General features: G+C 44.9%; 1 protein-coding gene across 1 annotated transcript; it reads right to left on the reverse strand.

The window, feature by feature from the left end:
- Positions 1-598: 598 nt before the first annotated feature.
- Positions 599-18,975, reverse strand: slx9 (SLX9 ribosome biogenesis factor). Its single transcript, XM_030361593.1, has 6 exons — positions 18,671-18,975; positions 18,082-18,196; positions 5,399-5,467; positions 3,981-4,161; positions 3,139-3,207; positions 599-2,214 (listed from the first exon to the last, which is right to left on the reverse strand). The coding sequence occupies exons 1-6, from the start codon at positions 18,869-18,871 to the stop codon at positions 2,082-2,084; spliced, it is 768 nt and encodes a 255-aa protein (XP_030217453.1). The 5' UTR covers positions 18,872-18,975; the 3' UTR covers positions 599-2,081.
- Between the last annotated feature and the right edge of the window lie 332 nt (positions 18,976-19,307).

Here is a 19,307-nt window from a genome sequence, read left to right on the forward strand (position 1 = left end):
ATGAAAGTAAGTAGATTTAATTAATCAAGTAATTATTTTAACTAGTAAGTAGTTTAAATTAGTCAGTAGTTTAATTTATAAAGCACATATACACGCAGCATAAACTGACCAAAGTGCTGTAGAGTGGATAACTAAAAAGAAAAATAATACAAAAAAAACATTGGAACGATAATCATAATTAAAATACAGAAAATTATACCCCAAACACTCTTTGAATGTTCCGGGTATTTAGAACAACCGTACAACTTAAAACGTGTGGTTTTGTAATTTGTGCAAAGTTTCCATGGAATTTTACCACAGCACTAGTCGCTAGTCGAGAGCTTGAGAAAAACGTATTATTGCAAAACTGATCACTGATCACTATTCTGCAAAACTGATCACGAGAACACAAAACTCGGAACTGGAGTATATTACCGGAGCAGCCTGTTATTATGTAGAGCTCTTTGAGAAGGAGGAGAAGGAGGAGTAAGAGGGAGAGGAGGAGGTAGAGGAGGAGGAGGTGGAGAAGGAGAGGAGGGGGAGGAGGGAGAGGAGTTCTAGAGTCGCATCTTGAGTACAGTCGTCAATGCGCTTGCGGTAAAGACAGAAACCCACCGCCTTTGCCATAAAAACATTTCACAATTTATTTCAAGTGAAACAATCTTTCCAAACAAATGAAAACAGAAGAGTGGTGAACGCGTCATAGGACATGCAAACACCCTGACAAAATGGCCAAAAAAAGGGGCTGCGACCACTCTTTATAGATTGCCACCAAATGGTACTCAGGTGCACCAACCAGTAACACAGATAACACCAGTGCCACCAGTAATACCAGTGGCACCAGTAACACCAGTGCCAACAGTGCCACAACCAGCAGGAAATGTCTTCGTTTGATCCAATGGAGCGGTTTATTTCACCCGCCGCCCCCCGCTCCCCCATCATCCATAACACACTTAAAAGGACAATTCCGGTATTTTGAACATTGAGCCCCCCTTTTGGTTTGTCTAGGATGAAACAGAGTGGTTAACACCAAAATTTTGAATATTGGTCCTGTTTCGAGTATTTCACTAATTTCAAATTACCCCTGCCTGCTTCACAATGGCTGGCTATGGGCATTCAAAAACATCCCTAAATATTCGTTTTCAGAAATGTGAAACTCATCGAGTTGTTTGTGGTGTTCGTTGATGTTCCTAATCAAGTATCGTAGCGAAATACATCGAAATACGTTTCTCTTGTTTTATTTGGCATTTTGTAAATCTGCATTTTGTAAATGAAACGGAAACCGGACCGGAAACGGAAAGGAGGTTGCTTGTAGTCTTTTCGCTCAGTTCTAGCCTTACTGTTGATACGGAGAACCAAACCAAAAAAACTAAAACCAACCTAAACTTCCGTTTGTTGTTTTTCCGGTTCCGGTCCAGTTTCCGTTTCATTTTCAAAATGCCAAATAAAACACGACAGAAACTGTATTTCACTATGATACTTGATAAGGAACATCAACAAACACCACTACGACTTGATGAGTTTCACATTTCTGAAAACAAACATTTAGGGGTGTTTTTGAATGCCCATAGCCAGCCATTGTGAAGCAGGCAGGGGCGATTCGAAATGATCACTCGAGACAGGACCGATATTCAAAATTTCGGTTTTAACTACTCTATTTCATCCTAGACAAACCAGAAAGGGGGCTTAATGTCAAAATACCAGAATGTACTTTAATAAACATCTGAGAATTTGTCGTCCGGGAGCGTCGCAAACTTCCGGTTCTGGGATTCGAATCCCCATCGAACGCCAGAAACATGGAGGAGTGTGTGTGTGTGTGGGTTACCATGTGTGTAGTTTGGCCAGTGTCCGAGGTGTGTGTGCGAACGTATGACCGTGTGTGTGTGTGTGTGTGTGTGTGTGTGTGTGTGTTTGATCCTCACTTTGATTCTATAAAAGGGGGATGGGTTGGACAGAACTATGTGTGTGTGCGGTCGCTTGCTCGCGTGCGTGTGTCTGCGTCAGCCTGTTTCTGAGGCCTGTGTGTGTTTGTTCCTTGTTTCAAGTCTATGGGGGGGGGCTAGACAGTCTAGCCTCTGTCCACACCCCCGGGGGGGGGCGTCCTATAAGGGTCCCGGGTGGCCTTCCTCCTGCTGCCTCATCCTCTTCCTCAGCTGCTCTCCGATGTCAGCGAGGGGGTTGGAGCGGGAGGCCAGGGAGCGGATCGCCTCCCCGAACCGACTCATCTCAGACTCCCTGGTAGGGGGGGGGGGGGGGGGGGGGGGGGGAGAGAAACAGACAGAGAGAGACCGAGACAGAGACAGACACAAACAGACACACAGGAGTTAGTTTTGGTGTTGTAAATAACTCTTCTTCTGATATAAGTTGATATTGTCTATTCTATTGTTGCATTCAGTGTAATTCATTCTTGAGAAACGGACTCTCAGAGACCACCGTGTTCAAAGCGGTCTTCAGATCGAGAAAATTTTAGAAAAATACACACAGATCGGTTACTATTGTCAAAAACTTTAGCGGAAAAACATCTTGGTAAAAGATTATAGAATACAGATCGTTTTTTTACAATTACAATTACGGCATTTAGCAGATGCTTTTATCCAAAGTGCCCTTAATCGGTCAATACACACATTGACACACCGACAGAAGAGTCAACCATGCAAGGCGACAGCCAGCTCGTCAGGAGCAGTTAGGGTTAAGTCTCTTGCTCAGGGACAAATCAACACTCAGCTAGGAGGAGCTGGGGATAGAACTAGCAACCTTTCGGTTACCTCCTGAGCTAAGCCGACCCACCCTCAACATCTCTGTAAAAGATAACATCATACAAATAAAAGCAATTGACACCAAAGTGCTTAATGAGGCTACAGTACTCTCCTCGCTAAGCTACCAAGTGTGTGTGTTTGTGTTTTGTTGTGTGTGTTTCAGTGTGTTTCGGTGTATGTGTGTGTTTCGGTGTGGGTGAGTGTGAGTGTGTGTGTGTGTGTGTGCGTGTGTGTTTTTTGATGAGCGTGTCCGTGCGGTGTGTACTTGTTTTGGCGCACACGCGTGTGTGTTTGTTTGTTTTGGTGCGTGTGTGTGTGTTTTGGCATGGGTGTGTTTTGGCGCGCGTGTGTTTGTGTGTTATGGCGCGCATGCGTGTATGTTTTGTGTGTTTGTGTCTCTTACAGGAGTTTGCGTTTCTGCGACTGCTTCATCAGAGTGAAGTCTGTGGGCTCCGGCTTTTTCTTGACAGGCCTGGAGGAGGAGGACACAAACATGAGGAGGAGGGAGAGGAGGAGGACACAAACATGAGGAGGAGGAGGAGGGAGAAGAGGAAGTGGAGGAGGGAGAGGGAGGGAGAGGGGGAAGAGGAAGTGGAGGAGGAGGCACAAACATGAGGAGGAGGAGGGAGAGGAGGAGGAGGAGGAGGTGGTGGAGAAGAGGGAGAAAAATTTGCGTCAGTAAAAAGTGTTCTTCCCCTGAAGACGATCATAGCATATGAATGCTATGATCATTTCCCGCTTTACATACTATATGACGAGCTGGAATCAGGTGAATAGCACAACATTAAGGCCTATCTTATTACGTTTTGGACAGAAATCACAAACTTTACCACCACTGTTACATCCATGACAAATATAAATTGCTCAGCTGGGAAAATATTTTAAAACATACGGACACATGTCAATTTTTTTACGTTATCAATGGCAAGGCTCCCCCACCACTCTGCACTTTTATACAGCAGAGAAAAATCGAACAGCAGAACCACAAGGGCTGCTCTAAGAGGGTACTGTGTCATCCCTCTTAGGTCCAGCTCCTTTGGTCAATTATGTTTCTCTGTGAGAGCCTTCTAACTATGGAACCAATTGCGAGTGGAGATATATAAATAAATAAAAGACGTTTCATCCCCCCTCTCCTCCACCCTCCTCCTCTCTCCCCTTCCCCTTCTTCCCCTTCTCCCCCTCTGTCTCCTCTCCTCCTCTCCCCTCTCTCCCCCCTACACCCCCACACCCATAAGCTCCACCCACACTCTGTTCTTGCGGTTGCGGTTGCGTCGGGCGGAGTCGGAGGCGGCGCAGGCGGGGCCAATCAGCTCCGACAGTTCCGGGAGGGCGTCGGCCAGAGCCTTCATGTCCCCCACGACGGGGGTGGCCTGTCGCCGTGCCAACGCCGCCTGCTGCTCCCGGGCCAGCTTGATGGAGCTGATCTCTGGAGAGGGGAGGGAGGAGAGAGGGGAGGATGGAGGGGGAGAGAGGGGAGGATGGAGGGGGAGAGGGGGAGAGGGGAGAAAAAAGTTATTTACAGAAGAGAGGATGAGAGGGAGACAGAGAGAGGGCGAGTGAACGACAGAGGGAGAGAAAGTGAGCGAGCGAGCAAGCGAGAGAGAAAGAGATGGCAGGCGTGAGACAGAGAGCCAGAGAGAGAGAGGGATGGCGAACGAGCCGAGAGACAGGCCCGGGCCATTAAGGCCTAATTATATGAAGAGGATATGGTTTGTGTTACTGGGGGAATTGATTGTCTCAGCAGATAGCATTACAAGGCTGATCGCAATTAGAGCAGATAGTGTTGCTGGTGCTGGTGGAGGGTGTGGTGGTGGTGGGGGGGGGGGGGGGGGGGTGGTGGTGGCGGAGGGGGTTGGGGTGGGGGGATGGGTGTACGGGTGGTGTCTGACTGGGAGTAAGACGGAGAGACCTTCAGCCCGGCCCAGGACCCAACGCAATGACCACGCAGTCGCTCTGACGGGGTAGTGAACCTGTTGTGGTTCTGCGTCGGGTTTTAGTGAGCGGACCAATCCCAGCCCTAGCTGCTTCATTGCACTTAGATTTTTGGGAGGCGCACTTTCCACCCTTGCGGTGGACGCAAGGAGGGCCCGCAAGGACGTAAGGGGTCCGTAACCCCTGCTTGCGTTGCGTCATCGTGGAACAATAACTGAGCCTTTAGTCCTGGGAAACCGCGGACGTCATTTCCCACGTGTACGGCTTTCGTTAAAAGAGACTTATTAGCTGGTTTTTGGGGTATATTTTGTGTTTTAATTACGTTTGAATTTAATTATGTTTTAATTAAATAAGGTGTCAGGAGAACGATGGACGAACCACCATCGCAAACACAACTTTTTAAAATGATAAAAAAAAGGGGCTGTCCTGGTATTCTTTTTATTATGATGTTTTAAGTAGAGAGAGTTTGAATGTTAATAATTAGCTATTAGTAAATGAATAAATCATATTCCAAGCTTTCGATAGAAAAGCTCAGATGGGAGTTCTCGTAACAGAGTGATTGTCAAGATTTAACGAATTCATTATTTTTCCTCCAACCAATTGACTTCAAATGTTTGCATTTTTGTTGATTTTAACCGATTCATGTTTCAAAAGTACAGGCAGAAAACATTTAGAAAAAAAGGGGGGGGGGGGGGAAGAGAAAGAGAGCGAGAGAGAAAGAGAGAGCTTACTGTTGAGCCATCGGTCTCTCCTTTCCTTCATCTTCTCCTTCTTAGGCTTCATCTTCCTCTCCTCCTGGCCTGTAAACACACACACACACTCACTTAAGTGAGACCACATTGCATCACAATTAAACAGTTATGACTCAGTGTTAAAAGCCTAATTTCCAGACGTTGTGCGTGAACTGTGTGAACCCAAAACAACACAATCAAGGCTCTCTCGCTTTGCCTCTGCAAACCCAGACGGAAACCTGCCTATAGCCCATGAGAAAGGGTCGTTAGCAGAGTTTACACCGTCAGAGCTTCGGATTGCTTTCAGGGGAAACTGAGAAATAAACATTCTGTGATACTAACAGATGATTATGATGATGACCGTCGACAACTCCTAACTTGGGATGGCACTGATGCTGTGTTGTGTGTTTGTGCGTGTGTATTTATGTGGGTTTTTCTTTATGTGTGTATGTGTCTCTTTGTGTGTGTGTGTCTTTATGTGTGTGTGTACCTCTTTATGCGTGTGTGCGTCTGTCTGTGTGCGTCTTAATGCGTGTGTGAACACGCTGACGGGGCGAAGTTGTCCGGCCCCCGGCCCACCGCCAAGGTCATAAACTCTCCCCTCCCTAGTCCACAGGTCAGAGGTCAGCCAGATCCCGATAGACCTTCCGATCAAGAGGGAAACCTGAATAAAGTCGTCACGAACATTAAAGTTCCGTAAGAATCCATGCATTCCACGAATGGTCGGCTTAGCTCAGGAGGTAGAGCAGTTGTCTTGCAACCGAAAGGTTGCTAGTTCGATCCCGAGCTCCTCCTAGCTGAGTGAGCTGGCTGTCAACCTGCATGGTTGACTCCGTCGGCCGTCGGTGTGTCAATTAACCGTCGGCCGTCGGTGTGTCAATTAACCGTTGTAAGTCGCTTTGGATAAAAGCGTCTGCTAAATGCCCTAATTGTATTTGTAATTGTAATTCCAAAACCGACCAGACAAAATGGGAGTGAAATTTTTAAACCCACCTATTTTATCTTCTTATGCTACGAGTAATAATTTACATTTGAACAATTACATTCAGGGCATTTTTTATTTTTTATTTGTTTTACTTTATTTTATATATACCGGTCTGTCTTTGTCTCTCTTACTTTGCATCATTTAGAATTATTTCTCCGTATTTCATCATGGGTCGCAGATAAACGAAATTTCAATAACTTATTCGTCTTGCACATATTTTGGAATTGACAATAAAGAAGACTTTTACTTTTTTTGACTATACTTTCTTTTTGACTGTACTTATTTTATGTAGCTTTGGATAATATTAGGGATGTGAATAGCTCAACATTTTCAAGGTTGAATAATCAGTGGTTGATATGAACGAATAATCAATTATTCGGGGAGTTCCGACATTCACAAATGCAGCCATGGATAATCGGCAAGAAATCACTTAATATCTTAAACGCAAAAATAACAACTACCTGCTAAGTAGTTCCAGTAAAGAAACAAGTGCCAAGGATTCAGTGTGCTGACCTCTGATTGGTCAACGAGCAACAGGTAGTCAGCCTCCGCCACAGAGTCCAATCATACTCAGACCTGGGCCCCGTTTCCCGAAAGCGTCGTTAGCCTAAGTGGATCGTGAAGTGCGTCGAAAGGGCATCGTAGAGTTTTCACCGCGTTTCCCGAAAGCATCGTTGGTCACGAACGTCTTGAAAATGCTCGTAGCTAACGAGTACTCCAGGGGTGCTCGTAGGTACTCGTAGGACGCTAAGAGCATCGTCAGCTATAGCCTCAGTGGCGTCACCATCGGACATTCCGTATATTGGATGCGTTTTATTAAAACGCATTGCGCCTTTATGTTCTTAGTTTGGTAATTAATAAAGATTATTAATTTATTTATTAATAAAGATGTTAAAATGGCCAAAATAAAACGGGACAGTCCAGAAAATGTTTGCGCAGGCAGGGCACTCAAAATGTGTGAGAGAAAGTGCGGGGATTTGTGCAGACTGACATAGGCTACTCATAAAACGTAGCATAAAATAATGTAAAAAAAAAATTAAATTAAACAAATTAAAAAAAATAAAAAATAACAAAATTAAAGAAATTAAAAAAATAAAAAAATAAAAAAATAATTTTTTTTATAAAAAACAAGCAAAGAAGCAGGCAAAAGGCTGGGATATGGTGGGGATTGGTCACGTTGACGGGAATGTTTAGTGACATGAGGGAGGGTGGAGGGGGTTAAAAAAAAGATTTGCCCCTTTCACACCGCCGCAAAATCGGGGCCGGTTCCGGGCCAGTTCGGAGCTAGGGCCAGGGCTTTGGTTTCACACCGCCAAAGATCCGGCTCCGGCCCCTAAAAACCGGTTCAACTCTGGCCCCGCTTTAGAGCTGGGCTACAACTAGAACCGCTTTTACGCCGGGGGCAGGGGGCGGAGTTATCCGTACCTTCATAAACAGGAAGACCAACGAAGACCGGCATTTTTTAAAACACCGAAGTAAACAATGGACGTGAATCCGTGTATGGTTCTTTTTTGTTTTTTCTGATTTTGTTTTAAATCGGAATATTCAAAGAACGAACCATACACGGATTGAATCGAAGACGAAATTGTTGTTGTTGTGTACCCTCGCTGGCGCGAGGGTTCTTCTGCGCCAACGCAGCCAGATGAGTCCATGTCCATGCAAGTGAACGGAGCGTTCCCTCTTCGTCATAACTATCAAACCAAACATCCTTCACATTCACCGAGCGAACATTATGAAAGTAAAATGCACATTTCTCGCTAAAAATGTTTCCATAAACGCATTTAATGGCGTAACTATGTTACTATTTCCACCCAGAATAAAGAAAGATGTCGGCCGTATGCTTCTGTCCAAGCTCACTAGCGGAGACGTTTGCAGTGACGTCATGACGTTGCTCACGCCGGCTCCATGGCTGGCTCTGGCCGGTGTGAAACGAACCGGTTCTTAACTGGGGTAAGGCTGGAACCAGTTTGGAACTGGCCCTAGCACCAGCCCGGAACTGGCTCTCGGTTCTTTTTGGTGTGAAAGCGGCAAATCACTATTCGACGCGCATGAAAACCAGCCGCGTAGTTATGAGGGAGGCCGTCCTCACACCGATCTTCCTCATCGTCATCGTCCTCAACGTCCTCCGGTTCAAGCAATGCCACCCCAGCCTTAGCTGCAATGTTGTGCAACATAGCCGTCACACATATCACGGCGCATGACTTGGCCGGCGAAAACTGGAGCCCTCCGCCTGACTTGTGAAGGCATCTAAAGCGCAACTTCCACCTCCCGATCGTGCGCTCAACGATGCACTGGGCCAGACGGTGGGCTTCGTTGTATTCCTCATCATGGACGTCTCCCGGGTTATTCACAGGTGTGAAGAGGAATTATTTCAGGGGGGAAAATGCCGTGAAACGCACAGTGCATTCAGGATTAGGACTGATATATGTCGGTTTAAGCCTAATCAATTGTGTTTTAATGTCTTTAGCATTCATATAATTGCAGTCTATTTTTTTTGTAGGCTACTCTGCTGTTGTCCTTGATGGGGATATATTTTAACCCTTTTTAACACAATTTTCCTACGACAATTTTCCTACGGCGTCTCCCCCTCCTACGGAGCCCATTTCGGCACTGTGTCAGTAGACAGTTACAATCCTACGACGTCGTGAGTGCAGCGAATGCGCGTTCACGTTAAGAGGAGTTTCGGGAAACGCTCCAAAGAAATTGACGATGGATCGCAAGATCCATCGGGAGAATGATCGTACGAGCGAAGATCCATCGTTATCGGGAAACGGGGCCCAGGTGAGGCTGCTGAGACCGCAGCCCAGTTGCCCCTCTCTCTATCCCACTTTCTCACCATCCTCATTTTGTCCCCCTTTCGATCTCTCCCCCTTTATCTCAGATTTCTACTCCCCCTCTCTTCTCCCTCCCCCAATGCCTCTCCCCCCCTCTCCCCATCATCTCTCTCTCTTCCCCTCCCTTTATGTGTGTTTGTTTTCATATTTATGTGTGTATGTGTGCGTTCTATACGATTACTTCACCAATCACAAGACACACACACACACACACACACACACACACACACACACACACACACACACACACACACACACACACACACACACACACACACACACACACACACACACACACACACACCCCTTGAGTGGACTTAGGTGGAGGGAAAGAAAAGCTTATTGTTACACAAAAAAAAGGAACACAAAATGTCGTGAAAATGTTGAAATCCAACACGCACAGCCCGTAAAACATTCCTTGACGAGACGGATCAATCAGAAGATAGCGTTCCCGCTCCCCCCCAATTGATCTGTGGGGGTCCGGGCGCGGCCGGGGGTCAAAGGTCGCGGTCAAGCGATAGGCCGAATGTCGACGCAGATCAGACACAGAGGGGACTGAGGTGAGGAGCGGCCCTCCTCCTCCTCAGACTCCAGAGACTACTGCAAGATTGGATATCAAATAAAGGCGCTCGGTTTAGCAAACGCACACAGTCCTACGGGGGGGGGGGGGGGGAGAAAGCGAGAGAAGGAAAGAAGAAGGAGAGAAGGAAAGCGGTAGGGATGCAGGGAGAGAGAGAGAGAGAGCGAGAGATGGAATGAAAAAAGGGAATGATGCAGGGAGAGAGGGAGGGGAGAGAGAGAGATAGGGAGGGAGAGAGAGGGAGAGAGCGAGAAGGAGAGAGGGAGAGAGGAGACAGTTCTACGGGGGAAACAACTCTTCGACCGTCCAAAATTAGACATTAAAATCCAAAATATAAAAACCCTCCCGATCAGTGCATTTATTCAGGAAGGTGTTCAGCAGACGCTTTCATCCAAAGCAAATCACAACGGCTCACACAAACATTCAGACACAGTCGACCCCTCAGGGCGACAGCCAGCTTGTCGGGAGGAGTCGGGGTGAGGCGTCTCGCTCAGGAACACCTCCACACTCAGCTAGGAGGAGCGGGGATCCAACTAGAAACCTTACCAGCCAACCTGCTCTACCTCCAGAGCTAAGGCGAACCTAAGCATGAACAAGACAATTCACGTTGTCACAGGATTCCGTTCTTCGGGATGAAATGCGTCACGCTGGAACCCAGCTGTCCCTGGTCAGACTTAAACCAAACCGAGCAGGAACATGATATCATTGAAACAATGATATCACCACTTAATCCTCTTGGCATTAAAGCACTAAACCGCTAATGGACGCTTTGCATGTCTTAGTTCGAGGCTTCCTCTGCGACACATGTGGAATGGAAGTTTTGCAGATATTTGAATGTACAATAACAATGTTTTTGCTTTACTTTGTTCAGTCTGGAATGTTTTTAGTACGGAAATGGAGCTGGTAAGGTACTAGCTATTAGAAGTGGCTAGCAAGGTGAAGGACCTTTGAGTGCCGGAGTATTGCCCGGGATTATTTAGATGACTGTGGTTAAAACGCAAAGGGATTAGTGTGAATGTGAAGGATTATAATAGGAACTCACCCCTGCCCTTGCTTTCATGAGAATTCTCTTAGAAGAACAATTGAGCTCTCTAATGCCACGCTTTTATGTTGAAATGGATACCATTTCGACAATAGTAAAAATATATATAGATTAAAACATGCAAATGTACTGATGTATGAATACGTAATGGTTAAAATTTTCAGTTAAAAACATCAAAAAAATATATTTCCAATTAGTTTCAGTACGTTTTTTTAAAATTGGATACTTCTCCACTCCAGTACTCTAATATAATATCTTTCTCGTTGGTTAATAATAATGATATGAAATATTCTAATTCGAAATATTGAATTGAATATTGAATCAGTCTCAAACCCGGATTTTTTCAATCTAATTGACAAGACAGACCCACAAATGAGCAAATTCTTGAATATCAAGGAATTGCAAAGCCCCAAGTCCTTTATTAATTGACTTTGTATGTTCAAATGCAGCCTTCAATGCACAAGAGAAGAAATCTGTTTTGCTGCAAATATAACTAATTAATATCAGCCAGGAAGTGAAATACGCCAGCAAATGAAGTCCAGCGATCTTTGTTGATAGTTCTCCACGTTTTACTTTGTAAACAGAATCACAGATACATCTCTGTTTTCATTTCAGCCCACAATGGAATTTAATCAAATCTGACTCCCCCCACCCTTAAAAAAAATAAATACATCGGAACCACCAACCGACGTATCGTATTCACCCTTGTGTAGCGACTCGCTGAGATTGAAGACTTGTCAACATCAACATTTTTTTGTGCTCTCTTATCTTCTGTGATCTCTCTGTGGTCGATAGCACCGACCGGAGCTCAGCATTTCTGAGCTCCGGGCAAGGTCTAGCGCACGCGGCTAATTTCCGAGCTACCCGTAGTATCGTTTTTCCCCGCCAAAAAGTCGCTAGTGGCTCGCGCGCGTGTTTGTGTGTGGCTCGCGCGTGTGTTTGTGTGTGCGCTCACACACTTCACTCCCTGCTCTCCCATTTCATCCATTCCACCAAATGAAAAGGCCTGATGCTCCCAGTGGGAGTAGTGGTAAAGCCCCCCTCTCCCATCACCCTCTCCTCCCTCCGTTTTCTCCCCATCCTCCCTCCCTCCCTCTCTCCCTCTCTCCTCCTCCCCATCCATACCACCTCCTCCCTCCTCCTCTCCCCTCCCTCCCCCTAACAGAGCCCCCCTCCTCACCTGTGATCGGGTGTCCCTCACCACCACCCCCCCCCCCCCCCCCCCCCCCCCCCGTCAGCAGCCGAGAGCGGGTCGCAGATCTTATCTCTCTCCCTCTGGAGCTTCTAGAGGAAAACAGAAGCAGAGCGACACGTCCTGTTGTATCAGCGGGAGAGATGGAGAGATAAGACCACACGCAGAGACCTCCAGACCTCTCTCCCTCGATCAATCTCTCCCTCCATTCTCCTCTCTGGGTCTCCCTCTCTTTCTCTGTCTCTCCTTCTTTCTCTGTCTGTCTGCCTCTCTCTATTTCTGTCTGTCTGTCTGTCTGCCTCTCTCTATTTCTGTCTGTCTGTCTGTCTGTCTGCCTCTCTCTATTTCTGTCTGTCTGTCTGTCTGTCTGCCTCTCTCTATTTCTGTCTGTCTGTCTGTCTGTCTGTCTGCCTCTCTCTATTTCTGTCTGTCTGTCTGTCTGTCTGTCTGTCTGTCTGTCTGTCTGTCTGTCTGTCTCTCTCTCTCTTTCTCTGTCTCCCTCTCTCTTTCTTTCTCCCTCTCTCTCCCTCTCTCTGTTCTCTGATTTCTTAAGACTGACCCGTACGTCCATCAGTACTGGTTGCCTAAGCTAGGTAGAGCGGGTTGGCTGGTAAGCTGAAGGTTGCTAGTTCGATTCCCGGCTCCTCCTAGCTGTCAGGGGAGGTGTCCCTGAGCGAGACGCCTCACCCTGACTGCTCCTGACCAGTTGGCTGTCACCCTGAGGGGTCGAATCCGCCGTCGGTGTGTGAATGGGTGAAGGATTTGTTGTAAATCGCTTTGGATGAAGCGTCATCAAAATCCCCTAAATGTAAAATGTAAACATGTAGAATAATGCAACGGTGTGTGGCGGTTTTCATTTACAACATCGCTCGTTACAATGCTCATATTAGTTAAACAACGACGGTACTAAAATGTTGTACATCAGAGATACTTTTGTGAATTAATTAAACGTCAACAAAGATATATATCGGTAGATTTTTAATGATGCACACAACATTGCACTATTTTGAACTATAGAACGATAGTTCCCTAGATGGGGAAGTATACAAGCTGCTGACAGCATCGCGAAATCTCACCACGATAGCTCATCGTTTTGGAAAAAATATATAAATATATTTATCTGAGAAATGCCGATGTTTAGAACGAACTTCAGTATAACTGTGATCTGTTGGTCGGCCACACGGGGCAGGTGAGTTTGTCGTAGTCTGCTCTCATTTTCGGACACAACCCCCTCTGTTGTTAGTGCTTTCCACTTTGTTCTATGAACATCCTTCCTGTACCGACAGCGATATATTGTTATGAACCAAAAAAAGTGTAAAAACACTGCAGACGAGTAAGATGTTGTTTATTAATGTGAACGATGCGTTTCGCTGTTGCTTCGTCAGGTTCACATTGATATTCATATTGTTGTTTCTGTTTCTTCTGACCAACGTTCTTATTGTGTCGTCTATTTGGCGTCTGATAAACGCCCTGAATGTAAACCATGTTAATGTTCGCAATGCCTTAGTATAAACAAGCTCTTATTTTGCCAGTGGGCGCTACTGCCCTTTAAATGAGACTCATCTGAGTTCCCCGTCACGTTGGTTCCGACTTGACCGTGAACGGACGCACTGATGCCAGCTCAGAGCCAGAGGGCCGTCTGTCTGTCTGTGTCTGCTGCAGGACGGACAGACGGCCCTGTCTGGCTGCATCCCTGCAGGGAGAGAGTGGATGCAAGTGAAACACACACAAATAGACTCTTACTAACACACACACACACACACACACACACACACACACACACACACACACACACACACACACACACACACACACACACACACACACACACACACACACACACACACACACACACACACACACACACACGAAGCGAGAGCAAGAGAACGAGTAGAATAAGGGCGAGAGAGAGAGGGAGAGAGAGATAGAGAGAGACCAGTGTTTCCCATACATAGACCAATGTGTGGCTCAGCGCCACAGAATCAACACAGAGCGCAACACATTGATTCTGCATTTCTTTCTTTTTTTTAGCGATTTTGAAATATAAATATTGTTCCGTTCATTCCTCTCAGCGTAGCACTCTTTCCCCCTGTCATTGTCGTTCTCACACGCACACAGAGACAAGCTTGCATACATGCCAATGGTGCGCAGGTACACTACATGCACAAGCACTAACAGCGGATTCGCCCTCTCCTCCTCTCAACGCGCCTACAAAAGTAAACCCGAAGCAGCGGGATATGCAAGGGATAATGTATAGAACGCCGGTCATTATCGGGAAAATAAGCCCCAGGACAGGGCAAACAGGACACCGGCGCGCATCGGAGGCGTCTTGCTTCGCCCTGAAGGGGCTTATTTTCGATAATGAACGGCGATGTTCTTAACATTATCCCGCTTAATACACGGCTACTTGCCAAAACGAAAAAATAACTTCACATGGTGTGTCTTTCTACAATTTATTTGTTAACAGCATTCGTAGTGTTGATCAGCAGAGAAATAGTCCACCAAAGATGTTGACGTCGCTTAGTAACCTAAGACGCTGGGGTTGACAAGTTAAAGGTAAATGCGGAGTGATACCATAGACGTCATTAGAGGCAAAAAATCCTTTGTTTTCCTTGACAGCGGTCAAATATCCTCATGATTATACTTAGCAACGGTGAATTATCAAATATAATTAACCGCCCAATTAATTCACCGTTTCCATGGCATTGAGAAGACCTGTGAAATAATTGTGATTAATGTGAAGTACGGTTATAGTTTATAGATATGACGGTGTTAGACCCCCAGGCCCTTCTGCCCGCGATTTTAATTCGCTCTGCAGCAGACGCTGGAGATTTGGGAAGACCGGGAGTTCTCCCAGTGGGCCGGTCCACTTTGAAATGTATTTTGTGCGCGATTGATCGATTACGCATATGAGCAATCGCGAAATGTCCCCCTTCCCCGGCTGGACACCTTGTCCCCGCGCTACGGCCATCCGGAGGCGCACAGAGCTATATTATATCATATATACAATTATATTATACTATTATACAGGGACGGCTGGTATAAATGGGCTAACAGGGCTAAGCCCTCCCTACCTTTTACAGTAAAAATGAAAAAATATTATTAAAAACCTTAGAACATATTGTTTTAAATTTTGGTAGAACTTAAAGCAGCAACTGCACAAAAAGTGATATATGATATATCTTGGCTTTTTTCCTGTGAATGGGCTAAATGTATTCAGCCCAAACGGAGTAGCGTAAACTTCCATTCAATTTTGATTGACAGGTATCGTGACACGCCCCCTTCATATGCTTCCCATTTGGGCTAAAGTCATTCAGCCCAAGCACAGTAGCGTAAGCAGCCATTTCATTGTGATTAACCGGTGTCGTGACACGCCCCAATTTGGGCTAAATGAATTTAGCCCAAGCACAGTAACTAAGCTTCAATTGACGTTTGATTGACAGGTGCCTAGACACGCCCCCTTCATATGCTTCCCATTTGGGCTAAATTAGTTTAGCCCAAAGGCTGACCTTGGACTTACAGCTAACACAGTAGCTACAGTAAAGCGACCTTCGACCAATCACAGCACAGTAGCGCAAGTGCGGTATGGTGGGCGTTAGCATGAAAATGAACGTAGTGGATTATTTACTTTCTAATCGGTTTTCTTTAATGTCTTTGGAGGAAAAATTGGAAGTGAAGAGATTGGGGACACATCATCCAAACAATGATCATCACACAAATTAATTAAATGCTGACTCATCTATATAAAATTTTATTTTTTACTCGGAACGCACTGCTTTTACTGTCAGGAATGCGGTCAGAATATGGCCGGTTATAGTGCATTTGTAAGCGGGTCAACAACGTTTCGTATCGAAACATTAAAAAAGCATATGTCTAAATAACCCAACATGACGTGACAAGTGTGTAGAGAAAGTGGCCCCTCTCCCAGCTGCATTTCAGCGACAGGCAGTAACAATAAGGTTCTCTAAAGCCCAGTTCAGACCAAAGATTCACCTTGCAATGGCTTGCAACGAGACGGTTTTAGAACGTCGCAGGGGCGGTGTGAACGGGTCGTTGCAAGCCGTTGCAAGCCGTTGCAAGCCGTTGCAAGGCGTCGCCAGAGATTGAACATGTCAAATCGCAAGGTCCAGTTTTAGAACGCGGCGATTTAACTATTCCTCTTCAGCCAATCACAGCACAGAACAACTTGTACGTCACGGCCTTACTCCGTCCCGGTACCGTACTGTCGTATTTTGTTGATGTATTTGCACTTTTAATCTTGCTGAATTCTACGACGAATAATTGTGTCCAAATACAGATATGAGGACGACAAATGACCTGAAAAGATTTGGTTGGGGTTTGTCTCATTTTTCCTGCATTTACAGTGTGGGCGCAGAATTCGACGGTGCGCTAGATTGATTGTGGCATCGTTGATTGCGACCTGCGTTGCTTGTGGACTCTGTGATGATCGCAGACACGAATAATAGTGTCCAAATACAGATATGAGGACGACAAATGACCTGAAAACACTTGGTTGGGGTTTGACTCATTTTCCCCGCATTTACAGTGTGGTCGCAGATTTCGACGGTCTGCTGTCATGAATTGTGACCCATCGGGGATTGCGACCTGCTGCTTGTGGACTCTGTGATGATCGCAGACATGAATAATTGTGTCCAAATACAAATATGAGGACGACAAATGACCTGAAAACATTTGGTTGGAGTTTGACTCATTTTCCCTGCATTTACAGTGTGGGCGCAGATTTCGACGGTCTGCTGTCATGAATTGTGACCCATCGGGAATTGCGACCTGCTGCTTGTGGACTCTGTGATGATCGCAGACATGAATAATTGTGTGCACATACAGATATGAGGACGACAAATGACCGGAAAATGCAATGTATCCAACAACGGGTAATCTAAACTAACTGTAAGCTCCAGCTATTTACTCCAATGCAGATGTAGTGGAGAATGACAAGACATAGTAACTCTAGCCTACTCTCAAGTAAAATAAAAATAAAACTAATTGCAAACCTAACTAATCTAACCTAACCTACGCAAATAATGCTGTTGCGGCTCTCAGCATGTGCCAGAGCGTTCACAGTTACTATGGAAACCACCTAGCGTTGCAGCGCGTTGCAGCCAGTGTGAACTGGCTGAAAAGTACATATAAAGAGAGGGCAGAAACACACAATCAGGAACACAGACAGTGTCATGAACACACATACACTGTGTGACTCAACACCGCCAAAAACGCACAGTGAACCTTACAAGCACAACACAAAGACGACGGAGGATGCACACACACATACACACACTTTTTTCTAGACTGCATGACGATGAACAAAATCTTTAAGTCTCTCGCTGTAAAAAGACACATTTATTCCCGCTGCCTGCGCTAAAAATAGCCTCACTCCCTCGAGTAGCCAGCGCTCAACGCACTACAGCCTCCATCTCTATCTGGAGAGGAACACAACGCTGGGAAATTAAGATTCCAGAGAGCAGCCGGGAGAACAGACAAATCGGCCGTTCATTCATTCATATCGGATCAAACACAGTCTCCCCAATTAAAATATATATTTTCGCCTGCCTTTCAAGTTGCTATGTTTGAAGAACATTGATGATAAACTGGACCACAGTGCAATATCATTTTCCTCAGCTACCATTCTTATTTCTCTGTATATTTTATCTTTATTTTTTATATGTATCTTTATTTAGCTTTCTTATATAAAATGTGTTGTTATAAATTGCACCGTCTGGTTGACATTTAAATTTCGTTGTACTTTGGGCAATGACAATAAAGTCGCTGAAATCTAATTGATTAACCCCTGCCGCCATCTAGCGGCCGCGGGGAGTTACCGCGCGCAAATTCCCTTTGCCTAAACAACGCATTTGGCAGCAGAAGCCTCATATTTAAAGGATTTAAAGATCAAGATTGTAAAATTATTATTTCTTAACCATGTAAAAGAGAAGTTTCCGGTTATATAAACACGTTAGGCACCTAAAAATCATTGATTTACCAAAAAGATTTAAGAATCACCCTATTTATCTATTTTATTATTTTTTCCTTACCTTTTTTGATATGCATGTGGAGATCGGAGGGTTCTTCAAACTTCAGGGTTTGTACCAGGGCCTCCGGGGTGATTTTGGTGCCCGCAAACATAGAATTGGGGAAGGCAGTGGGTACCTGTATTCATCGCAAATCAGATGTATTAATAATAATAATAATAATAATAATAATAATAATAATAATAATAATAATAATGATAAATTAAACCTATACGACGCTTTACTAGTTCCTCAAAGTAGCTTTAGAGAAGATATAAAACAAATAAAATAAAAGCATTGAATAAGAACATATATAAGTATAAAGATCAAATAAAATAGTACAATTTAAACAGGTAGATAAAACGAGGAAAAAAGTACAAAGGAGGAAGGGGAGAGATAAAAAGGGAAGGAGGTTCTGTGGTGAAAGTAATCTTGAAAATGTGGGTTTTGAAGGCCTGTTTAAATTATGGGAGTGTGTATTTAAAACACAAAAATTAAAATGTTTTAAAATTAGTTAAAACAACCACCACAAACCATGTATATATTTTCATGAATATTATTGACTCAATTGTCATCCAAAACACATTATTCATACGAAGTATTGATCACCGACCTTTAGGATGCTCTTAGGCTTTATTTCAGGCTGAGGAGCGAAACTGGATGTGCGCATGCGCAGAACGGGGGCACCAGGACCGTCGGACGCAGTTCTCGGTGTTTTCTCCGCAGATTGCGACAAACCGAAGCCCGGCGGCCTGTCAAGCTTCACCGCCTCCTGGTGCAGCCTCGGCCGCACATGTTTAATCTTCCCCACCATGGTTGTGCTGTTTAAATACGAGCGTTATGCGTTGTTTAAGCTGTAAGAGATACAAAGGAAACAGCGTGTAGCCTTCACATCAACAACAAACGTGCCCCGGTGCGCCCGACTAATAGTTCCGGCGGGGGAGGGGAGATACGCGGTGTTTGGTTCCGCCTCCGTTTGTTTTGGTCCGACCTGCGTTGGTATGAAACCCTAAATGTCTTGTGAATATCTAAAAAATTGTAAATGTATTGTAAATGTCTAAATGTCTTGTAAATTTAATCTTATAATGTTTGAGTGTTGAATGTTTTTCCCGACAACAATATATATTGCAATATATATATATTTTGCACTATTATAATATATCATCAATGTATATGTTGCTGCTACTACTGACCGTTTTTTGCCCTCTTATATTTTATATTTAATTTTTTAACTAATAAATATCTTTATC

The sequence above is a fragment of the Gadus morhua genome, chromosome 7 (assembly GCF_902167405.1).
Source record: "Gadus morhua chromosome 7, gadMor3.0, whole genome shotgun sequence".
In the NCBI taxonomy this organism is placed as follows: Eukaryota; Metazoa; Chordata; class Actinopteri; order Gadiformes; family Gadidae; genus Gadus; species Gadus morhua.